This window comes from Miniopterus natalensis, chromosome 20, assembly GCF_054644295.1.
Source record: "Miniopterus natalensis isolate mMinNat1 chromosome 20, mMinNat1.hap1, whole genome shotgun sequence".
Classification (NCBI taxonomy): Eukaryota; Metazoa; Chordata; class Mammalia; order Chiroptera; family Miniopteridae; genus Miniopterus; species Miniopterus natalensis.
The window spans coordinates 16287250-16307052 of record NC_142100.1 but is presented as its reverse complement, the minus strand read 5'-3'; the positions used below and the strand labels follow the sequence as shown (position 1 = coordinate 16307052).

Genomic DNA, 19803 nt, shown 5'->3' with positions numbered 1-19803 from the left:
CCAAGAAGCTAGGACAAGGCACAGCCTTGTGCTGGATCTTTGCCAGGGTGGTTGCTGCTTTTGTATAATTCCCCCGTTGGTGGTTAGCATTCTAGGCCATCAAACCGAAACTGCTGTTTTCTGCTTTCTTCTTTCAGTTCACTATTAAACCATTGGATAAGAAAATCGATGTCTTCAAGTTTAACTCCTCAAAGCTTCGTGTTAATAAGCTGGTAAGTGGAGATCCTGGTTTTTATTCCTGTTAGCTATAGTTTTTCTGAGAAATTGAACGCCCTTTTTGAAAGAATATCAGTGACATCTTGGAACATGCTTTTCTGATAGGCCTTGAAAAACTCTTCTCATCGAAAAGTTGAACCTAAATTCTATGATGAACATTTTTTAAAAATTATTTTTACTGAACTACTCCATATATAAAAAAGGATAAGTATAATGTATATATATGTTATAAAGAATGACAAAAATAAACACCTATGCACCCACTACCCAGCTTTAAGAAATACCCCCCAATACTATTGAAACCACTCATTAGCTAGTCTCCCCCTCTCTCCCCCTCAGGGCGATCATTATCCTCAGCTATATGCTCATTGCTCTTGCTTCTCATCAGAACTTTATTTTTGTGGCAAAAGGAATATACTAGCAAGTTTTGTATAAGTGCTTGCAACTGTATTCTCTGTCACTACCTTTTTACAACTACCTGTTGTCCCAGCCTGACCTGCTGGGTGAGCTTTCCTGTCCTCCCCACCTGCAGAGCCACGTCTGGACTCGGCAGAGTGAGGTGCAGCCAGAAGACCTGCTAAAGGGTCTTCTGTTTCCCTCTTCACTTGTGATTTCTGTCCCCTGGCACACCTGGGCACCTTCAGTTTGCTGACTCCAGAGCCGAGAGCACTAGAGGCCACCAGCAGGGCTGTGGTGCTTCGCTCCACACTCTCCTCTTGAGGCTCCCTGCTGTCCTCAAGGGCCCTCAGACCAAGATGCCGCAGCGCCCGCGAGCTGTAAGCAGTGGAGTAAACGTGCGGGTTTAACGTTTCTCCTGCTTCCACGGCCACAGATTCTCCAGCTGTGTATTGGGAACCATGACCTGTTTATGAGGAGGAGGAAGGCCGATTCTTTGGAAGTTCAACAGATGAAAGCCCAGGCCAGGGAGGAGAAAGCCAGGAAACAGGTGAGCGAGACCATGTTGGGGGTGCTGTTACCCCCTGGTGATCCTGGCCTGGGGAGTAAGGAGTGGTTATGGGCTAGCCAGAGTCCTTTGGTCCTGGATGATGCGTACTCTTATTTTATCTCTTTTGGATCTTTCTTGGCTGATGCCCAGCTGGTGGGGTGTCAGCTCTGAAATTGAGGAATAAATTCTAATAGCATATCTAAAAGCAACGTCTCTAATTATTTCTCCACTTAAGTGAAGTGGGGAGAAACGGCCAAGCCTGCATGTACCCACCATTCATCCATCTCTCGTCCATCTAGCTAAGCTTTCCTTTTGCCTGCCTGTCTCCTTTGCTCGGCCTTCTCCCTTTCTAATTAGATGGTGATGGAATGCACGGCAGCATTTCAGGGCTGCTGCTGGAATGCTAATTAGCCTCTGGCTGCACTTCCCACTGTCCGTCAGCCCGGGCTGCACATCACCCACCACGGGAGGTGCCGGCAATGCCTATCAGCAGACTGGACGGTGTATCGTTTTCTACTCGTAGACCTTTTCGACTCACCAAAATCCACACAACTAATCTGAGCCTCACTGCTGAGAATATTAATTGTGGTTTTGGACAAACTACTAGATAGAGTAGCAGCAGCTGCAGTCGGATGCCCTCAGGACTTGCAGGCTCGAAGGTGTAATAATTAGTCTGTGTGCAGCTGTCTCTGATTTGGGTACTCCTTCGAGGCTGGCTCCCAGCCCTGAGATTCAGAATGAAACGCCCAGTTGGATCCAGTGCTTTCAACGCTCCATCTCTGCTTTCTGAGGTGGCAGGCCATAGATGTGCCTTTGGGATGCTTTGGGAGGGGAGGGGGTAGGGTGGGTTTTGTTGGAGAAAGAAATGCTCCTGAGCCAGCTCAGTGTCATAGTGGCAACTTTCAAAAGAGCTGCCTCTGACCTCTTTTTCAGCAGCGCAAAGCTTAGAAGTGAGAGATCTATAAATGACAAGGAGTGTGTAGGCCTCCGGGCTGTGGCAGAGAATAGTATGAACACACCCCAGACCTGCGCTGCCCGTGGAACAGCAGGGGCATGTCCCTGGCATCTGGTAACTGCAGGTCAGGGGCTCCATGCCCCCTGTACAGACAGTGACCTTGGAACCAGCTGTGAAACTTAGTGTGTGACCCGAGTGAATGACTTAACTTCCAGACCTGTTTTCTCATCTGTCACATGGAGCTAATGATACCTCTTGTCTGTCTCAGATCAGAGGACATATTGAACCCGAAAGTATAGCTTAAACCACTTTGCAAACGGGAGGTCCCTTATTATGGGGGTGGAGGCCTCAGGGCAAGTGCAGTGCTGGGAATGGAAGGGGATTGCAATAATGGACATAGTTATCCACCTAATGGAAATCGTAACGTGATGGAAATTAGAGAACAAATTGGCCAGGCTTTTCATTGACCTGTCAGAGGAAGGTTGGGGAAAAACTTGCAGGATTTTATTGCTTGTCTTTGCATTAGTCCTTCGAGGTGCAATGTACTTTCCCTTTTTTTGGCTTAGTATTTAGAAAAAGCAGCAGTCTTAGAAATCTTGTTGAAGCAAGAAGCAATTAAATGTGCTTTAATTATTTAAGGAAGAAAATAGTGCAGTGGTCACTTCTGGCTTCTGCCTCCTGGATTCAGTGAGTGCTGTAGGATCACAGAGAGCCGTACTTGTCCTGTGCTCACTTGCCTTATTAAGCTCTGCATGTGGCCCAATTAATACGGTGATCCAGAAGGCAAGGGAGGTGGCAGCGGCTTTGTGCTGGTGCCTTAAGGACTGGGGTGGGGGGGCCTGTGCTCCCTGCCTGGCTCCCTCCTGTCACAGGCCTGGCTCAGGAGGGGCCTCTGCGTGAGGCTGTGGGAGTCTGCTGGGGCTGCCGCAGCTCCCCCTGTGAAATACAATGTGTGAACTATTGATGCATCACACAGAATGATTCCATCTTCTCCCTGGATCAGAGGCAAGAGTGGAGCTATTGTTGATGAAATTAGAGGTGTGGGAGGGGTCTGTGGAGACAGAAATGGTGAGATGGCTCAGCTAACCAGACGAGAAAGCCATCTGTTTCCAGGGCTCCATCTCAGGGAGAAGGAACCTGCGTTGTGTCCTGTCAGCCACAGGACAGAGCCATGTGGGGCCTCCTAACAAAAAGGGGCTTTGGCGAGGTAGCTGTTTCAGCGCGCGGTGTGTGAGAATGCCTCCTTCCATCCAGGTGGAGACCTGACTTGGCTTTTTGTTGTTGGTTTGTTTACCACTAGATGTTTTTTCAAGGAGCACAGTTCTCACCTCTACAGCTTGTTTAGAAGGACAGAGAGTGGTGGATGATAAGAATGACACTGGCTACCAGAAAAGTCTCCCAAATCTGGATCCTGGGCATTCTTGGATCCCTTGTGGCACCGTAGGTTGTGAGTCCCGTGACTCAGTGACTGTTCTCGTCCCCCATAGATGGAGCGGCAGCGCCTTGCCCGAGAGAAGCAGATGAGGGAGGAGGCTGAGCGCACGAGGGATGAGTTGGAGAGGAGGCTGCTGCAGATGAAAGAAGAAGCAACAATGGCCAACGAAGCACTGGTGATTTCCGAGGAGTCTGGTCCCAGGAGGCTAGACCTCCCGAGCACCACAAATTAGCGACATTTGCTTTGACATTTCAGCTTAAAAAAAAAAAATCAGTGCCTTTTCTCTCCACCTGTGCTGGCAGAAGCAGATTTAGGCTGAGTTCATATGCAGACAGATTCCCTCACCCTGGGGTGCCTTTAAGGCAGGGCCTCTCAGCTGCAGTACCACTGACATTGAGGCCAGATTGTCCTTCATGGTGGATGTGTCCTGCCATTGAAGGACATTTAGCAGTAGCCCTAGTCTCTACCCACTAGATGTTGGTTGGTAGCACCACCTTACCCTTCATTTGTGACCATCAAAAATGTCTCCAGGTATTGTTACATGTTCCTAGTGGCAAAGTCTACACTGGTTTGGAACCGATTTAAAGGGAAGGGACAGAGTTAAGTTGGTTTTCTCCCTCAGAAGCCTCAGTTCAGTGGAGACTCAAAAAAGATGCTTTCTTGTTGCTCCCCATGAAGGGGCCTTCTGAAAAGGTGAGGGGTGTGGCTTGTCATCTGTTGCCAGGGCATTATCTGAGGGGATGCTCAGTGGCAGGGCCCCAAGGAACCCGAGGCTCTGGTTCTTGCTGACCCGAGTGTCTGAGCTCAGATGTGGTGGGATGACAGGCGTGGGGTCCCCACTCCCGCTGAATGCCCTCTCCTCTCCAGATGCGCTCTGAGGAGACAGCTGACCTACTGGCGGAAAAGGCCCAGATCACTGAGGAGGAGGCAAAACTCCTGGCACAGAAGGCTGCAGAGGCTGAGCAGGAAATGCAGCGCATCAAGGCCACCGCCATTCGGACAGAGGAAGAGAAGCGCCTGATGGAGCAGAAGGTGCTGGAGGCCGAGGTGCTGGCGCTGAAGATGGCTGAGGAGTCAGAGAGGAGGTCAGAGGCGGGGTGGGGGCCTCGGCACTGGGGCCCAGGCGGGGGCTGCTCAGTACTAACCCTGCCCTGAGGCAGAGCTTGACTGCAGCCACCCTCAGGATGCTCAGTGTTCTGGGGAAGGGGACAGGCTTCTTCTTTGCTAGGTTGGTGGGGTCTGGTGTTTAATCCAATTGTGGGGCTGGAGCTCTTGGAAGGGACACGGGTACGACACGGGTACACAGTTCTCTCACTGAGTGGACCTCTGGTCATGCTTGTGCCTTTGTGATAAGCCCTTGTCCCTCTGATACCGTGTTCGCAGGAAAACCATCGAGCATGTCCTCAGACTGCTTTTAGCTGAGGAGATATAAAGAGGCTCTTCTTACATTTAAAAAATGTGCTCCTTTTCCCTGCTCTTCCAGTTCAGATTTACCAGTTGAAGTAAACAATACCCAGGAATGTTGCCCTTGGCTTGGAAGTTCTGATTTCATGTAAATGTCCCACCCACCCTGCACCATCCTTGTTTGTCTCATCTGGTGCCATCCTCAGGACAAACCCAGGTCCCCCTTCTCCAGGGGAGTAAGGGGGAGAGGAGGTCTCTTTCCTCCACCTGTCATCTTCTATAGAGGTGACGGCTCCTCCTTTTGTTGTAGGGCCAAGGAGGCTGATCAGCTGAAGCAGGACCTGCAAGAAGCCCGGGAGGCAGAGCGAAGAGCCAAGGCAAAGCTCCTGGAAATCACCACCAAGCCCACGTACCCGGTGAGCCTGGGCAGGGGCTGCCAGGACCTGGTCACCTTTCCTTCTCTCCAGCCCTTTGCTTCACCTGGTGGTGCCTCAGGATGGCTGTTCAGGCAAACGCATGGCTCAGCAAGTGATGCAGAGAGCCTGCAGTTAGGGTCTGGGCAGACCGCCTGGGCTGCCATTTGGTCTTGGACTAGCCAGTCACCTCTCTGGTTGCCAAGATAACAAGCAACAGGGCCTTTTATAGCTCTGAAATGTTTTTCTTATTCCAAGTAATATAGTCCCAAATTATTCTCAAGAGAACTTGCTTTCTAGCCTCTTAGAGCCAAACTGAATGCAATCTTCAGCTATCAGTGTGTGCTGTACACACCATAATTGTAGTTCTGGGCAGGATACCCTGCATACCTCATATGCACCACTGCCGTGCAAGACCCAGCTTCCAAGAACCAGCTTCCAAACTCAATTTTGGGACAGGGAGGCAGACTTCAATTAAATAGGGTCACAAAAGGAACAGAGAAGCCTCTTTTTTCCCCCCTCTGCGCATTCAGTTTAGAATGCTCTCCTGTTTTCTTCCATATTATAATACCAGGAAGAAGGGGAGTCTTTATACAGGCAGGGTGCACGGGTGCCTAGAGGAGAACTTAGCCCCAGCCTGGAGGGGCAGGAGGGGCTCAGGATGGTGGCTGAGCTGACTCTTGAAGGGTGAGTAGAACTAGCCAGGTGGGAAGGGGCCAGTGAGTCATTCCAGGCAAGAGCACAGATGTACGCACAGCACAAACGCCTGCACTGCACATTCACACGCAACAGAGAGGCGCACGGGGCACAGAGGCATACGCTGCCCAGGGTTGGAGGTGGAGGCAAATGTGAGCAGTTGGCTATTTCATCTGTTGTGATTACCTGTTACCATGCGACAGGCCACCCCAAACCAGCCATGTAGTTCAGAACGTGTTATTCTCTCTCATGGCTCGTGGGCTGATTGGCCAGTGGTCCTTCCTGGGGATCCCTGGGCTGATTGCAGGCAGATGGTAGCTGGGGCTGCAGCTGTCTGAGGGCTCATCTAGGCTGGACACCGCAGATGTGTGTGTTTTTAAAACACACATCAGAGCAAAATTTATATGCTGCTCTAACAATAAATAAATAAATAAACCCTGGAGGAGATCATCCATATCAAGTTTTTAATCATATTTCGTTGTATGGATGGAGTATAGTTCATCTAAATAGTCCCCAGTGGATGGGTATTTAGTCTGTTTTCTTTTGCAATTATGAACAAAACTGCACGGAACATCCCTGAACACAAACATTTGCATGTATATGTGGATGTATCAGTAGAAGAAATTCTCATAAATAGAACTGTGGGGTCAAAGGAGACAATTGTGACAGAAGGCCAGGGTGGTTCTGGGAGGCAGGGCCTGCACTGTGCCCATTGCCTCTGTGGCTGCTGGAGGGTCGGTGGTTAATACAGCAGTGCCCTTCTGTTCTTATAGAGCCTAAGCCCCCTAACTGGAGATTTCTCATTTATAGCCCATGAACCCAATTCCAGCACCATTGCCTCCTGACATATCAAGCTTCAACCTCATTGGTGACAGCCTGTCTTTCGACTTCAAGGATACTGATATGAAGCGACTGTCCATGGAAATAGAGAAAGAAAAGTACGTAGTCTCCCCACCTCCGCACCCTGCTTGGGCAACTGGTGAACTAGAGTGAGTTGGTCCTGTCCTGGGGAAAGTGGGGGGGTCACTGCCACAGCTGGTCACCAGCTCCTGCAAAGGTTTGCTTTGTTGTTACCGCCTGGAGGAAGAATTTCCTAATCAGAAAGGAAGGACTACAGACCAGCATTCAGTCTTCCAGGGTAAAAATGATGCTTGATTGGTGACCTGGAATTTACAGTGGCTCAAAACCTCACCTAAAGCATGGGGCAGGCTCTCAGGGATCTCCGAGTTGGCAGAGAGCTGTGCACATGGTAACAGTGTGTGACAATGAGCTAACATGGCACTAGAACATGTTTCCTAGTTGTGTTCTCTGGTGGCTCAAATCTGTGACATTCCATGTTTAGAACAAGGGTCAGAGAAACAAAAAAGAAACTTGGGCTCAAGGCTGAGGACAGCAAATGTCCAGGTCGGGCCTGCCTGCTGCGTGAGACAGCACTGAGTTCAGTCCCGCACGCCTGTTCCCAGCAGCTTCTGCTGCTTTGTTCTCCTGCATTTTATGGTCATTGGACGTGGACCTAAGATGGGAAGCAGTCCCGCTGCAGAGGAAACCTGAGGTGCCCCCCAGTTCCCAGCCGGCGGCAAATTGGCCTGCTGTGCCACAGCTTGGCACAGAACATTCTCAATAGCTGCCATGCACTGAGTGCCTGGGTGTCAGGGTGTTTTAGCTTTTTATCTTATTTCATTCCCATTAACTAGCATCAAACTGACATCAAAGGTAGGTTTCAGTGTTCCCATTTAGAAATGAGAACGCAGATTTAGAGCGTTTAATGAACTTACTCACATCGCACAGCTGAAGGGGGATCAGAACCAGCATTCAGCTCCGAGCCCGTCCAAGTCTCTGTGCTTTACCTTGTGCACTATCCTTGGGACAGTGTCTCCTTGGAGCCCAGGGTGGGCCACCACCAGCTGGCTGTGGCTCTGTGGGCTCTCCACACGGAGATTAAAACCAGAGTCTCTGTCTGTGATATCTTCTGCTAGAGTTCCCCTTCCAGCCATCCACCATTGTCCAGGCATGCTAATAGCATTACATGGCTGTGATCAGGGTGAGGCTACATCTGTCTGTGTCCTGCTTTTTTATAGTTCCTGTTTTCTTATTACCCGTGCACATATTGTCAGAGTCCACGTACTAGCATGGGAATCACTACAGAATATTCCTCGGTGTCTGTGTTGCATGGGCCATGCCCTTATAGTTGGGACATTTTGGGGATGGTTTCCAGATTTTCATCATCATAGATACAGTATCTACTTGCAAGTGATGATGGGGATTGTTTTATTCCTAATGTTGGCTGGGTGAGTGTCCATCATCTTTAGGAGATGATAACATCAAATAAGTAGGGATGTGGCCTCTGCCAGTCAGAAGTCACTGGAATGGAATTACTTCCCCAAGAAGTGTTGAGACAAGAAAATTGTTTTGGATGCCAGGAGGCTTATTTCATGTGTGTGGTGTTTTTTTTGTACAGAACTAAAAGCTATCTATTTCAGCTGGTGTTTGTAGAGGATTTTATGAGAGCTTACAGTAGAGTGGAAGAGGGATTTCCTGCACTTTCTTTTATTTAATTCTGACCACAGCCCTGCGACCGTTACTCCAATTTTATGGACAAGGAAACTGATTCAGACCAGTTAAGTGACTGGCTCAAGCTCCCATGTTCCATGAGTGGCCAAGTAGAGACCTGAACCCCGGGCTTCAGACCCTGGATCCCATGCTGAGTGTTTGTAGGTCTGGAGCATCTCAACCTTGCTATGTCTCACCGTTGGCCAAAGCCATGATGCACAGTGTCCTCTTTCGGCAGAGTGGAGTATATGGAGAAGAGCAAGCATCTGCAGGAGCAGCTCAATGAACTCAAGACTGAGATCGAGGCCTTGAAACTCAAAGAGAGGGAGACAGCCTTGGATATTCTGCACAATGAGAACTCTGACCGGGGTGGCACCAGCAGCAAACACAATACCATTAAAAAGGTACCAAGTCTCCTGTCTTTTGCTGGTCAGGATCGTCATTAATGAAATGTGAGGTTGGCATCTGGTTTCCTTAGTAGCCAAATCATTAAACTATTGTCATTTTTAATATGTAGTTAGTTGAGGAAATTTTTTTGACTCATGCCTAAAAGGGAATTTAATCTGCCAATGACTGTGAACCCATTGGCTTGAAGAAAGGGGAGCTTTTAATACCAGCATTTCGTGGTGAAATGAATCACTGTTCCTGGGCGGGTTTTGATCCATCATTTAGCGGTAAAGCAATTCTGTCTTTTAAGCCAAGGGGGGTTCTACCCAGGGAGCTGCCTTACTTAATGAGAAAGCAAAATGAGATGGAGGCTGTTGAGAATAGACTCTCCCTCTAGTCTTTTTGTGTTTTTTTAAGTGGCAAGGACTATAAAGTTCTGTTCTTGATTTAGAAACCAAATGTGGAATTTTTAACTTTGTTCATACTTACAGGGAAGTATCTAGAGGAACCTTAATGTTTTAAAAGATGAAACTTCATTTATGTGGCTAACAGTTTCATATTTTTCTCCACTGATATTTGGAGCTTTTAGCATTTTAGAGGAAGTTCATTTCCATCCTAAATATCAGCCCAAGAATATGCTTCTCTGATGTAGGGCAAAGCAGAAAGGTCCTCTCCTGCTCCTAACAGCCCAGGGTCAGGTTAACACCTATAAAATAGGTGTCATTAGGAGAAGACTGGTCATTGAGTTCAGATAATGATAGTTTAGATATGTTTAATTTTTTACTCTTTACCTTTAGTCTTTAAAATGTTCTCCCAGTTTAAGGAATATCTGTTTTCAGTGGTTAAGCCGTATCTGAAAACTACCTGCCATCATTGATGGGCATAGTCGGGAGCCCCAAATTCTCTCTCTTGACTGCAGCTAGTATTGGCATCGGGTAGAGAATTCCTTTTAATAGCGTAACCCAGAAGGAAAGACCTTTCCACATTTGCATTCTTCTTACTGCTGGCTTCTGTCATGTACTGCATTTCCCTTCCAAAAGCAAATTATTAAACAGTTAGCAAAAGGGGAGCTGAAGTGAGGCCTCAGCCAGTGAACAGAGAAGTAAAATGAGTGGGCCGGTGAGCCAGTCAGGCCTCGGAGGAGCTGCCCCAGGCCCCTCCCTGCCCCTACTCACTCATCTGGGTACCAGAGTGGCCTCATCTCTGCCGCTGCTGCAGTGAGCTGGGCCCTCAGCCACAGGAACCTGGAGTGCTGAAAGCTGGAGAGACCCGTTTCCAAGCCATGAAAACAAACAAATGAAGTCACTTGTCACAATTTCAGGCCTGTCTGAGCATTTTGCAAATGGCACATGTGGCATTGTTGATATCACAGGGTATGTTTTTGTTTTTCTTCATTTTGCTGGTTTAGCCTCAAGCCCAAGGCAGAAGACCTATCTGCATTTGAGCCCTCAAAGTAGGTTATGCCCAGGTACTCTGTATGTGGTGATGGTACTGCCCTCTGTGATACTAACCCATGCATGAGCTTGCCTGTCTGTGTTCCCAGTCCACGCCAACCCCTCCCAAGGGCAGGTGGCGTCTGGGTACTGGCCACAGCATGCTTTGAGTCTGAGAGCAGCCGTGTACCCTGTGGGGCCACACCAGCCTCCGGGGGTCCAGAAGTCTGCCTCATTCTGAAGAGCATGTCAGTGGGGCTGTAGGACTGGTCGTCCTTCACATCTTGTGTCACTGTTGGTCTGGAGAAGGTCACTGCTTCTTGTCTAGTCAGGTCTGTCTAAGTCTTTCGTCTTGGTGGCATACTTCTTTGATAATAACCCTAGCATGGAAACGGGGTAAATTTGGGTGTTTCTAAGACTATTGTCTTTAACTCAAGATCAAGACCTTTCATGTGGTGACAGCCTCTGAAGACCCATGGTCTCACCTGACAGCATCTGGTCATGGAATGAAAGGGCTGCCCAAGCTCACTCAATTCCCTTAAAGCCTCACCTTTCTGGACACATTCATTTTCTTGTCAAGTAAAGCAAACTAATAGCACACGGGTCTGAAGTGTAGTCAGTCTCAGTGGACCGTCTGTCTGCCAGCGCTCTAAAGGCCACCTCTGCTTCAGCTCCGCCACAGCCCGGGGCGGAGTTGTGATCGCAGTGAACTCACATTGGGATGGCGCAGTTGCGGGCACCCAGTGGTTGGGCAGTCGGTGGTTGTTGAGGGAATTAATTGAATGCTACTTTTCTTCTGCAACAGTGTGTATCCTCCCAACGTTCCTGGGCAGTGGACAGAATTTATTATGCCCAATAGTAAAATAGCATCCTGCCGCTGCTCCTCACCTAATACCCCGTAGTACCCAGTGAGGCCACCAACATCCGACAGTCACGTAGGATGTGTTCTTTCGAGTCCTCACCGTGGTTTCTGCTGCTAGAAGAAAATAAGCTCATTGGAAGCTTTCTACCAAAAAATGAGATCTGGCATAAATAGATCCTATTTGTGGTTGTTATCCAAGCAAGAGAGGTTAGCTATTAAAGTCCCAGATGGATCTCATTATAAGATGGATTCGAGCTGTCAGTGGTTTCAAGAACCCATGGCATAAACCCCAGGTTGTGTGTGACACTTTTATTTAGCGGGCTCCTGTTTCTTAAGCCTTCATATCACATGTTGGTGTTGAAATACCTCAACACTGGACGGTGCATGCTCTGAGCAGGGATACCCAGCACCAGGATGGGCAAGCCAGGTGGATCATCCGCTCAGTAGTGACCCCTGGCACCCAGAGGACCCCAAGATTTGGTTTCCTGGACTGTGGCTGGCATAGAGGCAAGCAGAACACCCCTTTTTATTTCAGCCTGTGCTGTCAGATATTCCTGACATCTGACTGCACTGTTCCACTGTGATATAATTTCATCTTCCCTCTTTCTGTAATGATCCAGAGCGTTTAAATTCTTCAAGGGGCCTGATTTTGACCATCCGTTCTCACTGAGCTATTATTGTAGACAAATGAGTTTTGATTTGTAGTCAGATTTGTACTGCTGCTAGGACATACAGAAGGCCTTTTTTTTTTAATGTCTTAATGTGAACTTGTTTTCAGAGCAGGCTGCCAGGCTCCAGTTAATCAAGAATTCTGTTGAATCCAGGGTTAATACAAGCATAGACTTGGCTTTTAACACAACTGGAGTTATCTCAGCGTCACTAGATTAAGTAGTGGTAGTTTTAGCTACATGTGAAATTTGATTACTTTCCATTTATTTTGACTTTGGTGGTCCTTGGGGCCAGGACTGGCGACTAGCCAGCTGCCTGTGCTAGGGTGGCTGTGGGCTTGTGCCTCCTGCGGTCTGGTCTGAGGCGAGAAGAGAAACGCCACTGCAGGCTCTGGAAGTGTGGGTGCCTAGAATGTCAAGGGCAGAGCTCCATCTAGAAAGTCTGGGATGAGAACTGCCAAGGCTGGTGGTGAACTGGAGAGTTTCCACTGTCCTGAAGTGCCATTAATCTTGGTTCAAACCAGCCTGCATTGATTTTTGTTGTTTTTGGTCATACATTTCTACAAGGAGGGAATGGTTCTACCTACCATGACAGTTGTGTTATTCCTCCCCTTCACTTTCAGTGTCGTTCTGCCTCACCACGAGGTCTTAGTGTCTGATGTGCCTCAGTGGTACCCCCAGGGGCTGGGTAACACACTAATTCCGAGGGTTTACCCCTGGGTTACCCAGGTTACCATGTTCCCTTGGAATGCTGAGAAGCAGTCTGGTCTGTTTAACTGAGGCGACTGCTGCTCTGCCACTTACTTTCTCTGTAATTCTTACTTTCCCTTAAGGCTCAGTGTCCTCACCTGTAAAAAGTAAATAAAATGGTCCTCACCCCCTGGGATTATTGCTGGGATTAAATGAGGTCATGCACAGGAAACACTTCGTTCACTGTAGGAGCTCAGCAAGGGCTTCAACATATATAAAGAAACAAATCTGCTTGTGAGCCTGTGATGAAGGACACACCACATTTATATATACAACTTGTAGTACCCATATCCACTAATTGTATTAATTTCCATGTGTTTGGAGGTAAAAACCTTTAAAAAGCCAGAATTCACTGGTTACTCTGATTTGGGTTCGCAAGTATATATTTTCCTCTCCCACTAACTCCCTGCATTTTCGCTTTTTCCCACTTGGTAAGCAGTGCAACTCATTTGAAATTTGCACCTGAATCAGAGTGGCACCAGGGATCAAGCTCAGAAGCCACCCTTGGGTTGGAACCTAGATTTGTTTGCAGGGAGGGAGGTTGATAGCAACACTAATTCCTGGCATCTGAGTCTTTGGAGTGAGGGAGTGAGGTCCAGCAGTGAGGCTGGGGTGAGGGGGACACAGGTGTCATGGGCTCCAGCTTGTCTTCAGAGCCATCGTGCTGATGAGGTGAGCGGTGGCGGGTGTGACTGAGCTGTGCAGCACACTTTGGAGGTGAAAATGCAGTCCTAGAGTGCACACACTTAAGGGTCCTGCTTGCATCCCCTCTCAGGGGACAACTTCCACTCCCCAGCCCGGAGCTGGTCTGCATGCCAGCAAACCCATCATCATTTTTTGTGCCTGTGGTCTCCAAGGGAGCACAGGGATTTCAAAGGATATCGACAGATGAGAAATCACGGGGGGGGGGGCGTAAAGCTTAGAAAGCTTATTTTATTAGTAAATGGTTCACACCATCAAGGTCCAGCTGTGGTTTCCGCCAGTGGAGAAAGAGGAAAGAGGAGTCATGACATTTCTCTGAGGCTCTGGCCTCTCTTGGATCAGGAAGACATAAAAGTCCAATGTCATCTTCAATTTGCTCGGACTTCCCTCCGAGATGCAGAGCTGGTGAAGTGCGGTAGAACACTTAACACACCCGGGGAAGTGATAAATCACAGGGTGAGATCCTATGCGCGTGAAAGGCAGCTCCCGCAATTAAAGCTAACGGCCAGAGCCTCCCCGGTGACCTCTGGTCAGCGTGTCTGCCTCCAAGAGGCCTGCTCAACAGTTCCTGCTGTATGTATGGTTAATGTGTTCAGCCCTCTCCTCACCCCGGTCATGGGAGCCCCGTGGCTCTGCCTGCTTGGGAAACAGCATTATCTCCTGGAGCATCCTCTGCCCCGACATAAAAGGCCGAGCACTGGCTGCCCAGCTCCAGAACCTTCCCTTTGTTGTTGGAACGCTGCAGGGGGGGGAGGAGGAGGAGAAGGGGAGTGGGGGAGGGTGTAAGGGTTAGCAAGGAGCACTGTGGCACCGGGGATTAGAGGTAGGGAAGAGTGCAGTGGCGATCTGGACTCTTCCTGGCTCCGTGGGAAGCACAGGGAAGGCATTGGGAGGCATGGGCTGGACTCAGGGAGTGCTCTCCTGAATGTGACACCTGGGCTCACCCCTGAAGGCCACTCTTACATCACATTCACACAGGCTAAATGCCCAGGTGCCTCTTAACTGTTGAGGGTTTGCGGTTTTCTTGCTCATTTCTGGTATTTCTCTGCATAGGAGTTTCTACCAGCCTCTTTTCCGAAAGACCACGACCCAGCCTGGTTTTGGTTGGGAGACTTTACCCGGTGAAGCAGTTGCCCTTTGGGAGGTATTGAGGAGCCTGTAAAGCCTGCCTTACCCTCCTAGGATATTTTACAGCCATTTAGTGCATGAGGACATTATTGGACCTTATTTGATGCAGTAAAACATCCCATTTGGTCCCTCAGCACTGAGATATGTTTCAATGCAGCTTTCCTCCGGCACCTGATTTGTTACTGCAACAGTGGGAGGGAAGAGACGGGATGCAAACTCATTCTGCGGGCTGGAGGTTCTGTTATTATCCTTGCTGTGATTTCCCTTCTGATATTGGCAATTTGAGAATGACATCAGTATATCTGCACCTTTTTCTTAAGGTACTCGTTCAGTGTGCTCGTAGCTATCAGCTAGCTTCCACCTGCCCAGTGAGGTGAAGCAGGCCTATTAGTCCATTTTCCAGGTGGAAGAACAGAGTAGCAAAGGGTCCTGCCAGCAACACAGGGGCAGACAACCAGTTTCTGGGCATCTTTCTGTGGCTTTAGGTCCCTAAAAGATTAATACATAAAAGGGACCCTCTGGGTTTTCCCTGGCAGATTTCTCTCTTGAGCAGATAAAGTAGCTAATACCAAATTGGATTTGTTAATTGGAATGGACTTGGTCTTTCATGCCACCTCTGTTTAGGGATAAGTGTGTGAATAGCTCTCTCTCCATGCACATCCCCAGATGGCATTTGGGTGCAAGCTGTCACTCGCAAGATGGCAGAGACTCTTACTCTGGCCAGTTTACGGCAGCTACCCGCCTTCACTGGTCCTGTCCCCTTGGCTCTGGTTTGGAAGGGGGAATGTTTATCACACCCTAGACCAAAGATTATGTTGGAAGTTGCTGCTGCTGGCTTTGCCTGTCACCTTTCCGCTCCAGAGTCAGCTTTCACCCGGTGGATCTGTATTTCCTTTTGCATCCTTGCCCTCCCCCCTCCTTCATTTTCAGTACACATGTAGTGGTGGAGAGGAAGTATAACATGATTTTAGGGCTTGCATTTCAATTTCACAGCATTTTTATGGGACAAGCAGAGTCTCAGTGCATGGAGTTATTAGGTTAGTATCTAAAGTGGGTTCAGCACGGTGGGTCTTATTGTTTAAAATGAATTAGACAGCCCCGCCCACTTCCTTTCTCTTCCCTGGGGATGAGTGGATCTAGGCAAGGCCCCCAGAGACTAGTTGGAGGAATCCTGATTAGTTTTGCTCTCCCAGCTTAATTGTAGAGCTTCCTTTCCCTCGTCATTGATAGCCCAAGTGGCTCTGTGTCCTGCCCACCCCCACGCCACCCGCATTTGCTTTAGGAACCAGATCATCACAATGCGGCCTTGTGAATCAGTTTTCTCCATGTGCTGATGAAAGTGTAATTCATTCTTAATCAAGCAGCCTTGCTGCTGCAGGCTCTGTGCCCAAATACATTTAGTTCCCTCCAATCACTTTGGGAAACAGTCCCCCCAAAAGGACTTTTAGAAGAGGGCTGGGGGGAGAACTGGCAGTGCCCCCCTACCCCATGCTGTGTCTTTCCAGCAGGGGGCACTCTTGGGACCAATGCTGGAGGAGCCTTTGCAGCTGGGGGAGAGGGGGAGGAGGGGTAGACAGGCTGGGAGAGACTGATGAGCCTGCAGCTTGTCACAGGTGCCTTCCAGGCTTCTGTCTCTAGACCCTGGGCCATTTCTTAAGAGGGGGCAGGTGCCAGATTCTTGTATCTTGGGGGCTGCCTGAAAACCCCAGTGAGCAGGAAGCAGTAAATCTGCGTATTCCTGCGTGCCTGTGTTAAGGAGAACCTGCTGGGTTCCAGCTCCTTCCTAGGATTCAGAGGAGCCAGCCTCCTTCTTAAGGAGACAGATGTGTCTCCTGAAGTTGAACTTGTTTAGATTGGGTGGATGTGCCCTTTTGGTCACACCATGCAAAGTTTGGGTCAGTGCGAGGAGGTCTAGCTCTGTCAGGTGGCTCCCTCTCCTGCCCTTTCACAGACTGGGGGCTGCCCCAAACAAATGGCAGTTTGATGGAGAAATGAACGGGATGAGAGGTGGCTCTGCCAGACTGTTTGTCAATACTGGGCAGGAGGAAAGGCCCAGGCCCAGTAGGTGGATCAGAGCCCCCATAAGATAAAAACCAAGCCGTGTCTAGATCTGCGGCAGAGACAGAAAAAGAAGTTTGTCTCCTCAGAGTGGAATTGGATTAGTGACAGACTTGAACAGCCGGTTCAGTCAAGAGAGAACTTAATTCCTCCTGTATTATTCACGCGGCTTATTTTAATCAGATGTGAAGAGACAGCTGGAAGAGAAGCGGGGCAGCCCAGTGCCTGGTGAGGAAACTTCATGTTCTTTTAGTCATGTTAGGGAACTGGCAAGAGCACTGGTTGGAGGCTTTGTGCGGGGCCCCGTGTGGTTTATTGCTTCCCGACGGAGTGGGCATGACCACCAGGACTCCCGTGGTTCGCCCTTGTCTGGATTCAGTATGAGTTTTGGACATTACATGGCAGACACTGTCACTCACTTGTCCTTAGAAGGATTAAGGAAGGTGGACCAGATTCAACAGGTCCCAGAATGATGCAGCCGTTGCCCACGAGGCCCTGCTTCCCGAGGCTCTTCAGTTTCAGCACCTACTGAAATTCGGAGGAAACCTCTGCCTGGACAACCTTGGAGAATGGCCGTGGCAGTGTGCTTGTGGAGCCCACACCCCATGCACTTGGGGAAGTCCCCTCCTTCATGGAGGCGCTGCCCCCTCTTCAGCAGGTCTGGCTCAGGGGCGTGGAGGAGTGCTGTGGGTCACCGCAGGAAATGGGAGGCCGGGGGTGGGACTCACAAGACTGGCCTCAGTTCTCCCAGTGCGACACACAGCGGGTGAGGGCCCTCTTGGATCATCTACGGTACCCCTGTGTGCTGTGTGGAGAGAGCCAGGCCAGTTATTGAGCAAAAAGATGGACCAAACACGGATGTGGGCTGGTACACCTCATAGTGTGAGGGGTGGTGGGCAAACCAGAACACTTGTTAGCTAGTTTTCATGAGTATGCAAAGAAGGCCCCAGAAACCCTTTGTTTCATGAAGAGCTGGGTACCGTTTCTTCTGAGTCTTTCCCTTCTCTTTTATGAATACCTCCTGCCTGAAGCTGTACTGTAGATGTGACAGTCAGTGAGCTTTCTAGAAAGAGCAGGTGGGGAAGAATCCCACAGGTGAGGAGAGCTTGCCCAGCAGAGGTGGGAAGCCAGAGTCCAGCTGGCAGATTCTGTCAGCGGTGCCTGAGGGGAGGTGTCCTGGGCTCCCTTAGAAAACCTCCCTGCCCCTGGGCCTCTGCGGCCCCGCCTGGAGGAAAGAAACCCAGACTTCTCCTCGCTGACCCCCTCTCACCCCCTGCCTCCTTCACCTGCTCTCCGCCAGCCGTGCCCTCCTGTGTAAGACTCAGGGAGCACTGGCTGGCTCAGGAAGAGGACATTTTAATGTCTAAGATAAAGGCTGCTGCTGAGGTGGCAGCAGACACAGGCCGAGGTGGCGATGGGAAGGGTTCCAGCAGCAGTGGGCAGCTCGTGCAGCAATTTCCTGACAGTAGGACTCCTGATGGAATTGTACAGTAAGGGTGAGAGATGGGGGCGGTGGCAGCTGGGTCTGCTGTGGGCCAAGGCAGGTGGCTCCCAGCGCCCTCAGTGACAGCAGCCAGGTCTGGTGCCTCTGCCCAGTGGCTCGACCTGAACTTCTAACAGCCTAGTGCATTTTGGAAGACTGTGCATGCTCCTCTCTCCGAGGCCGTGTGTCTGTGCCGCTTTCCTACATCTCCATGGCCAGAGCACTTGACTTCGCTCTGTACTTTCCTTGGGCTGGGGTACAACTTCTGCTCTTACAAGATAAGGGGTGATGCTGAGCCACTGCTGTGCAGTGTGGAGTGGGGACTGGGGAAGTGTCCTGCCCACCCGAAGAGGGCTTTGCATCCCAACGAACACATGCTCAAGCAACTGGCATCTGGCGCTGCTAGAGCTGCCAGAACCCTCCCCTGGCACCTCGTGGGGACAGCCAGCACCCAACTAGAGTAGAGGATCCAGGAATTCTTGGAGCCAACATTGTACAAATGGGCAGGAGGCTTGCGGAGGCCCCCACAGCCTGGGCTCCCTGCCTGGGGAAGTGGCCAGGCCTCTTGGGGGCATCCACTTGCCCTGCCTCGGAGGCCACAAAGGCCAGCCCTGCCTTCTCCGGCACATTCTACCCTGTACTCTGCCCTGCCCACCCCCCACCTCCCAGAAGGAGAGGAGCCAGAGCTGGGGGAGGGGAAGATAACAGCTGCTGAGCTCTGTTGCCAGCCAGGCAGGGTGCTGAGCGTTTCACAGCATTCCCCAGTTACTCCACAGGCCACCCTGTGAGGAAGGGGCTGCCACCACCTCTGCTTCACAGTGGGGAACTGAGGCCTGAGCCAGTAACCTGCTCAGGACTACCCAGCTGGTAGGTGGCCCAGATGGCTCTGGGTCAGGCAGTCTGGATGTGGCTGTGTGGAAGGTCTGGGGAAGAGCCCTGACCTCTGTAGGGCCCCTGTCCCCTGAGGAGCCGCCTGAGGTCTCCAGGAGTATGGGAGAGACCTGAGCAGAGATTTGGGGTTTTACACCTTTTGATTTAAACTCTCCCCCAAGAGGATTTTTGTCCCAGAGGTTCTCTGGTTCTTTCCCAGTTACCATCCTGGTTCCATTATCACAGAGCACATAACTCGTGGCCCTTCTCCTCGAGTTGCATTTAGGGAGAAACCCATCCAAACTCGGCTCCCTTCTAGAGGGAGTCCGGTTTCAGCAAAGGAATGAAAGCTCTCTCCATTCCCATCAGAGCTGGGCTTTCCAAAGAGGTTCTGAAATTGGTCCCACTGAAGAAAAGGGCTCAGATGCCCCCCCGCATTCAGCTTGTTAGTCGGGAACTTCAAGGCCAAAAGATTTGGCAGGATTTGAAGAGCCGCTTTCAAGCTGTCTCATTCTGAGCACACTGATGCCGTCTGTCTTTGATGGTGAAGCAGTTGATTTGGCGTCTTCCCCCCCACCCTTTGGAGAGACTCAGACGATACTGAGGACTCTTTGAATTCAGAGACCTCCAGAGGTCGAGGGAATGGGCCAGGCCATCTAACCTGCCCCTGGGGTTTAACTCCAGAGGAAAGAGGCTCAGAGAGGTCAAGGGTGTCCACTAAGGCCACACAGTGAGTGGTTACAAAGGGGAATTAGCAGCCAGGCCTTGTCAGCCCCATGTGGAGCTCTCACCTTTTCCTGTTAAAATTTATCATTATAGCCTACATCTTACTCAACACGCATTGTTG

At 50.0% G+C, this 19803-nt stretch overlaps 1 protein-coding gene across 5 annotated transcripts in view; it reads left to right on the top strand.

The window, feature by feature from the left end:
* NF2 (NF2, moesin-ezrin-radixin like (MERLIN) tumor suppressor) overlaps window positions 1–19803 on the top strand; it is a 61208-nt gene that overhangs the window by 37918 nt on the left and 3487 nt on the right. For 2 of the 5 annotated variants that reach the window (XM_016198587.2, XM_016198589.2), the window contains exons 9-15: window positions 138–212; window positions 1049–1162; window positions 3605–3727; window positions 4420–4637; window positions 5267–5372; window positions 6876–7003; window positions 8854–9019. In XM_016198587.2, coding sequence (XP_016054073.1) covers window positions 138–212; window positions 1049–1162; window positions 3605–3727; window positions 4420–4637; window positions 5267–5372; window positions 6876–7003; window positions 8854–9019 — 930 coding nt within the window. Of the gene's footprint in view, window positions 1–137; window positions 213–1048; window positions 1163–3604; window positions 3728–4419; window positions 4638–5266; window positions 5373–6875; window positions 7004–8853; window positions 9027–10410; window positions 13219–19803 lie in introns of those variants that run through there. The other 3 variants (XM_016198588.2, XM_087828463.1, XM_087828464.1) reach the window with 3 other exon arrangements.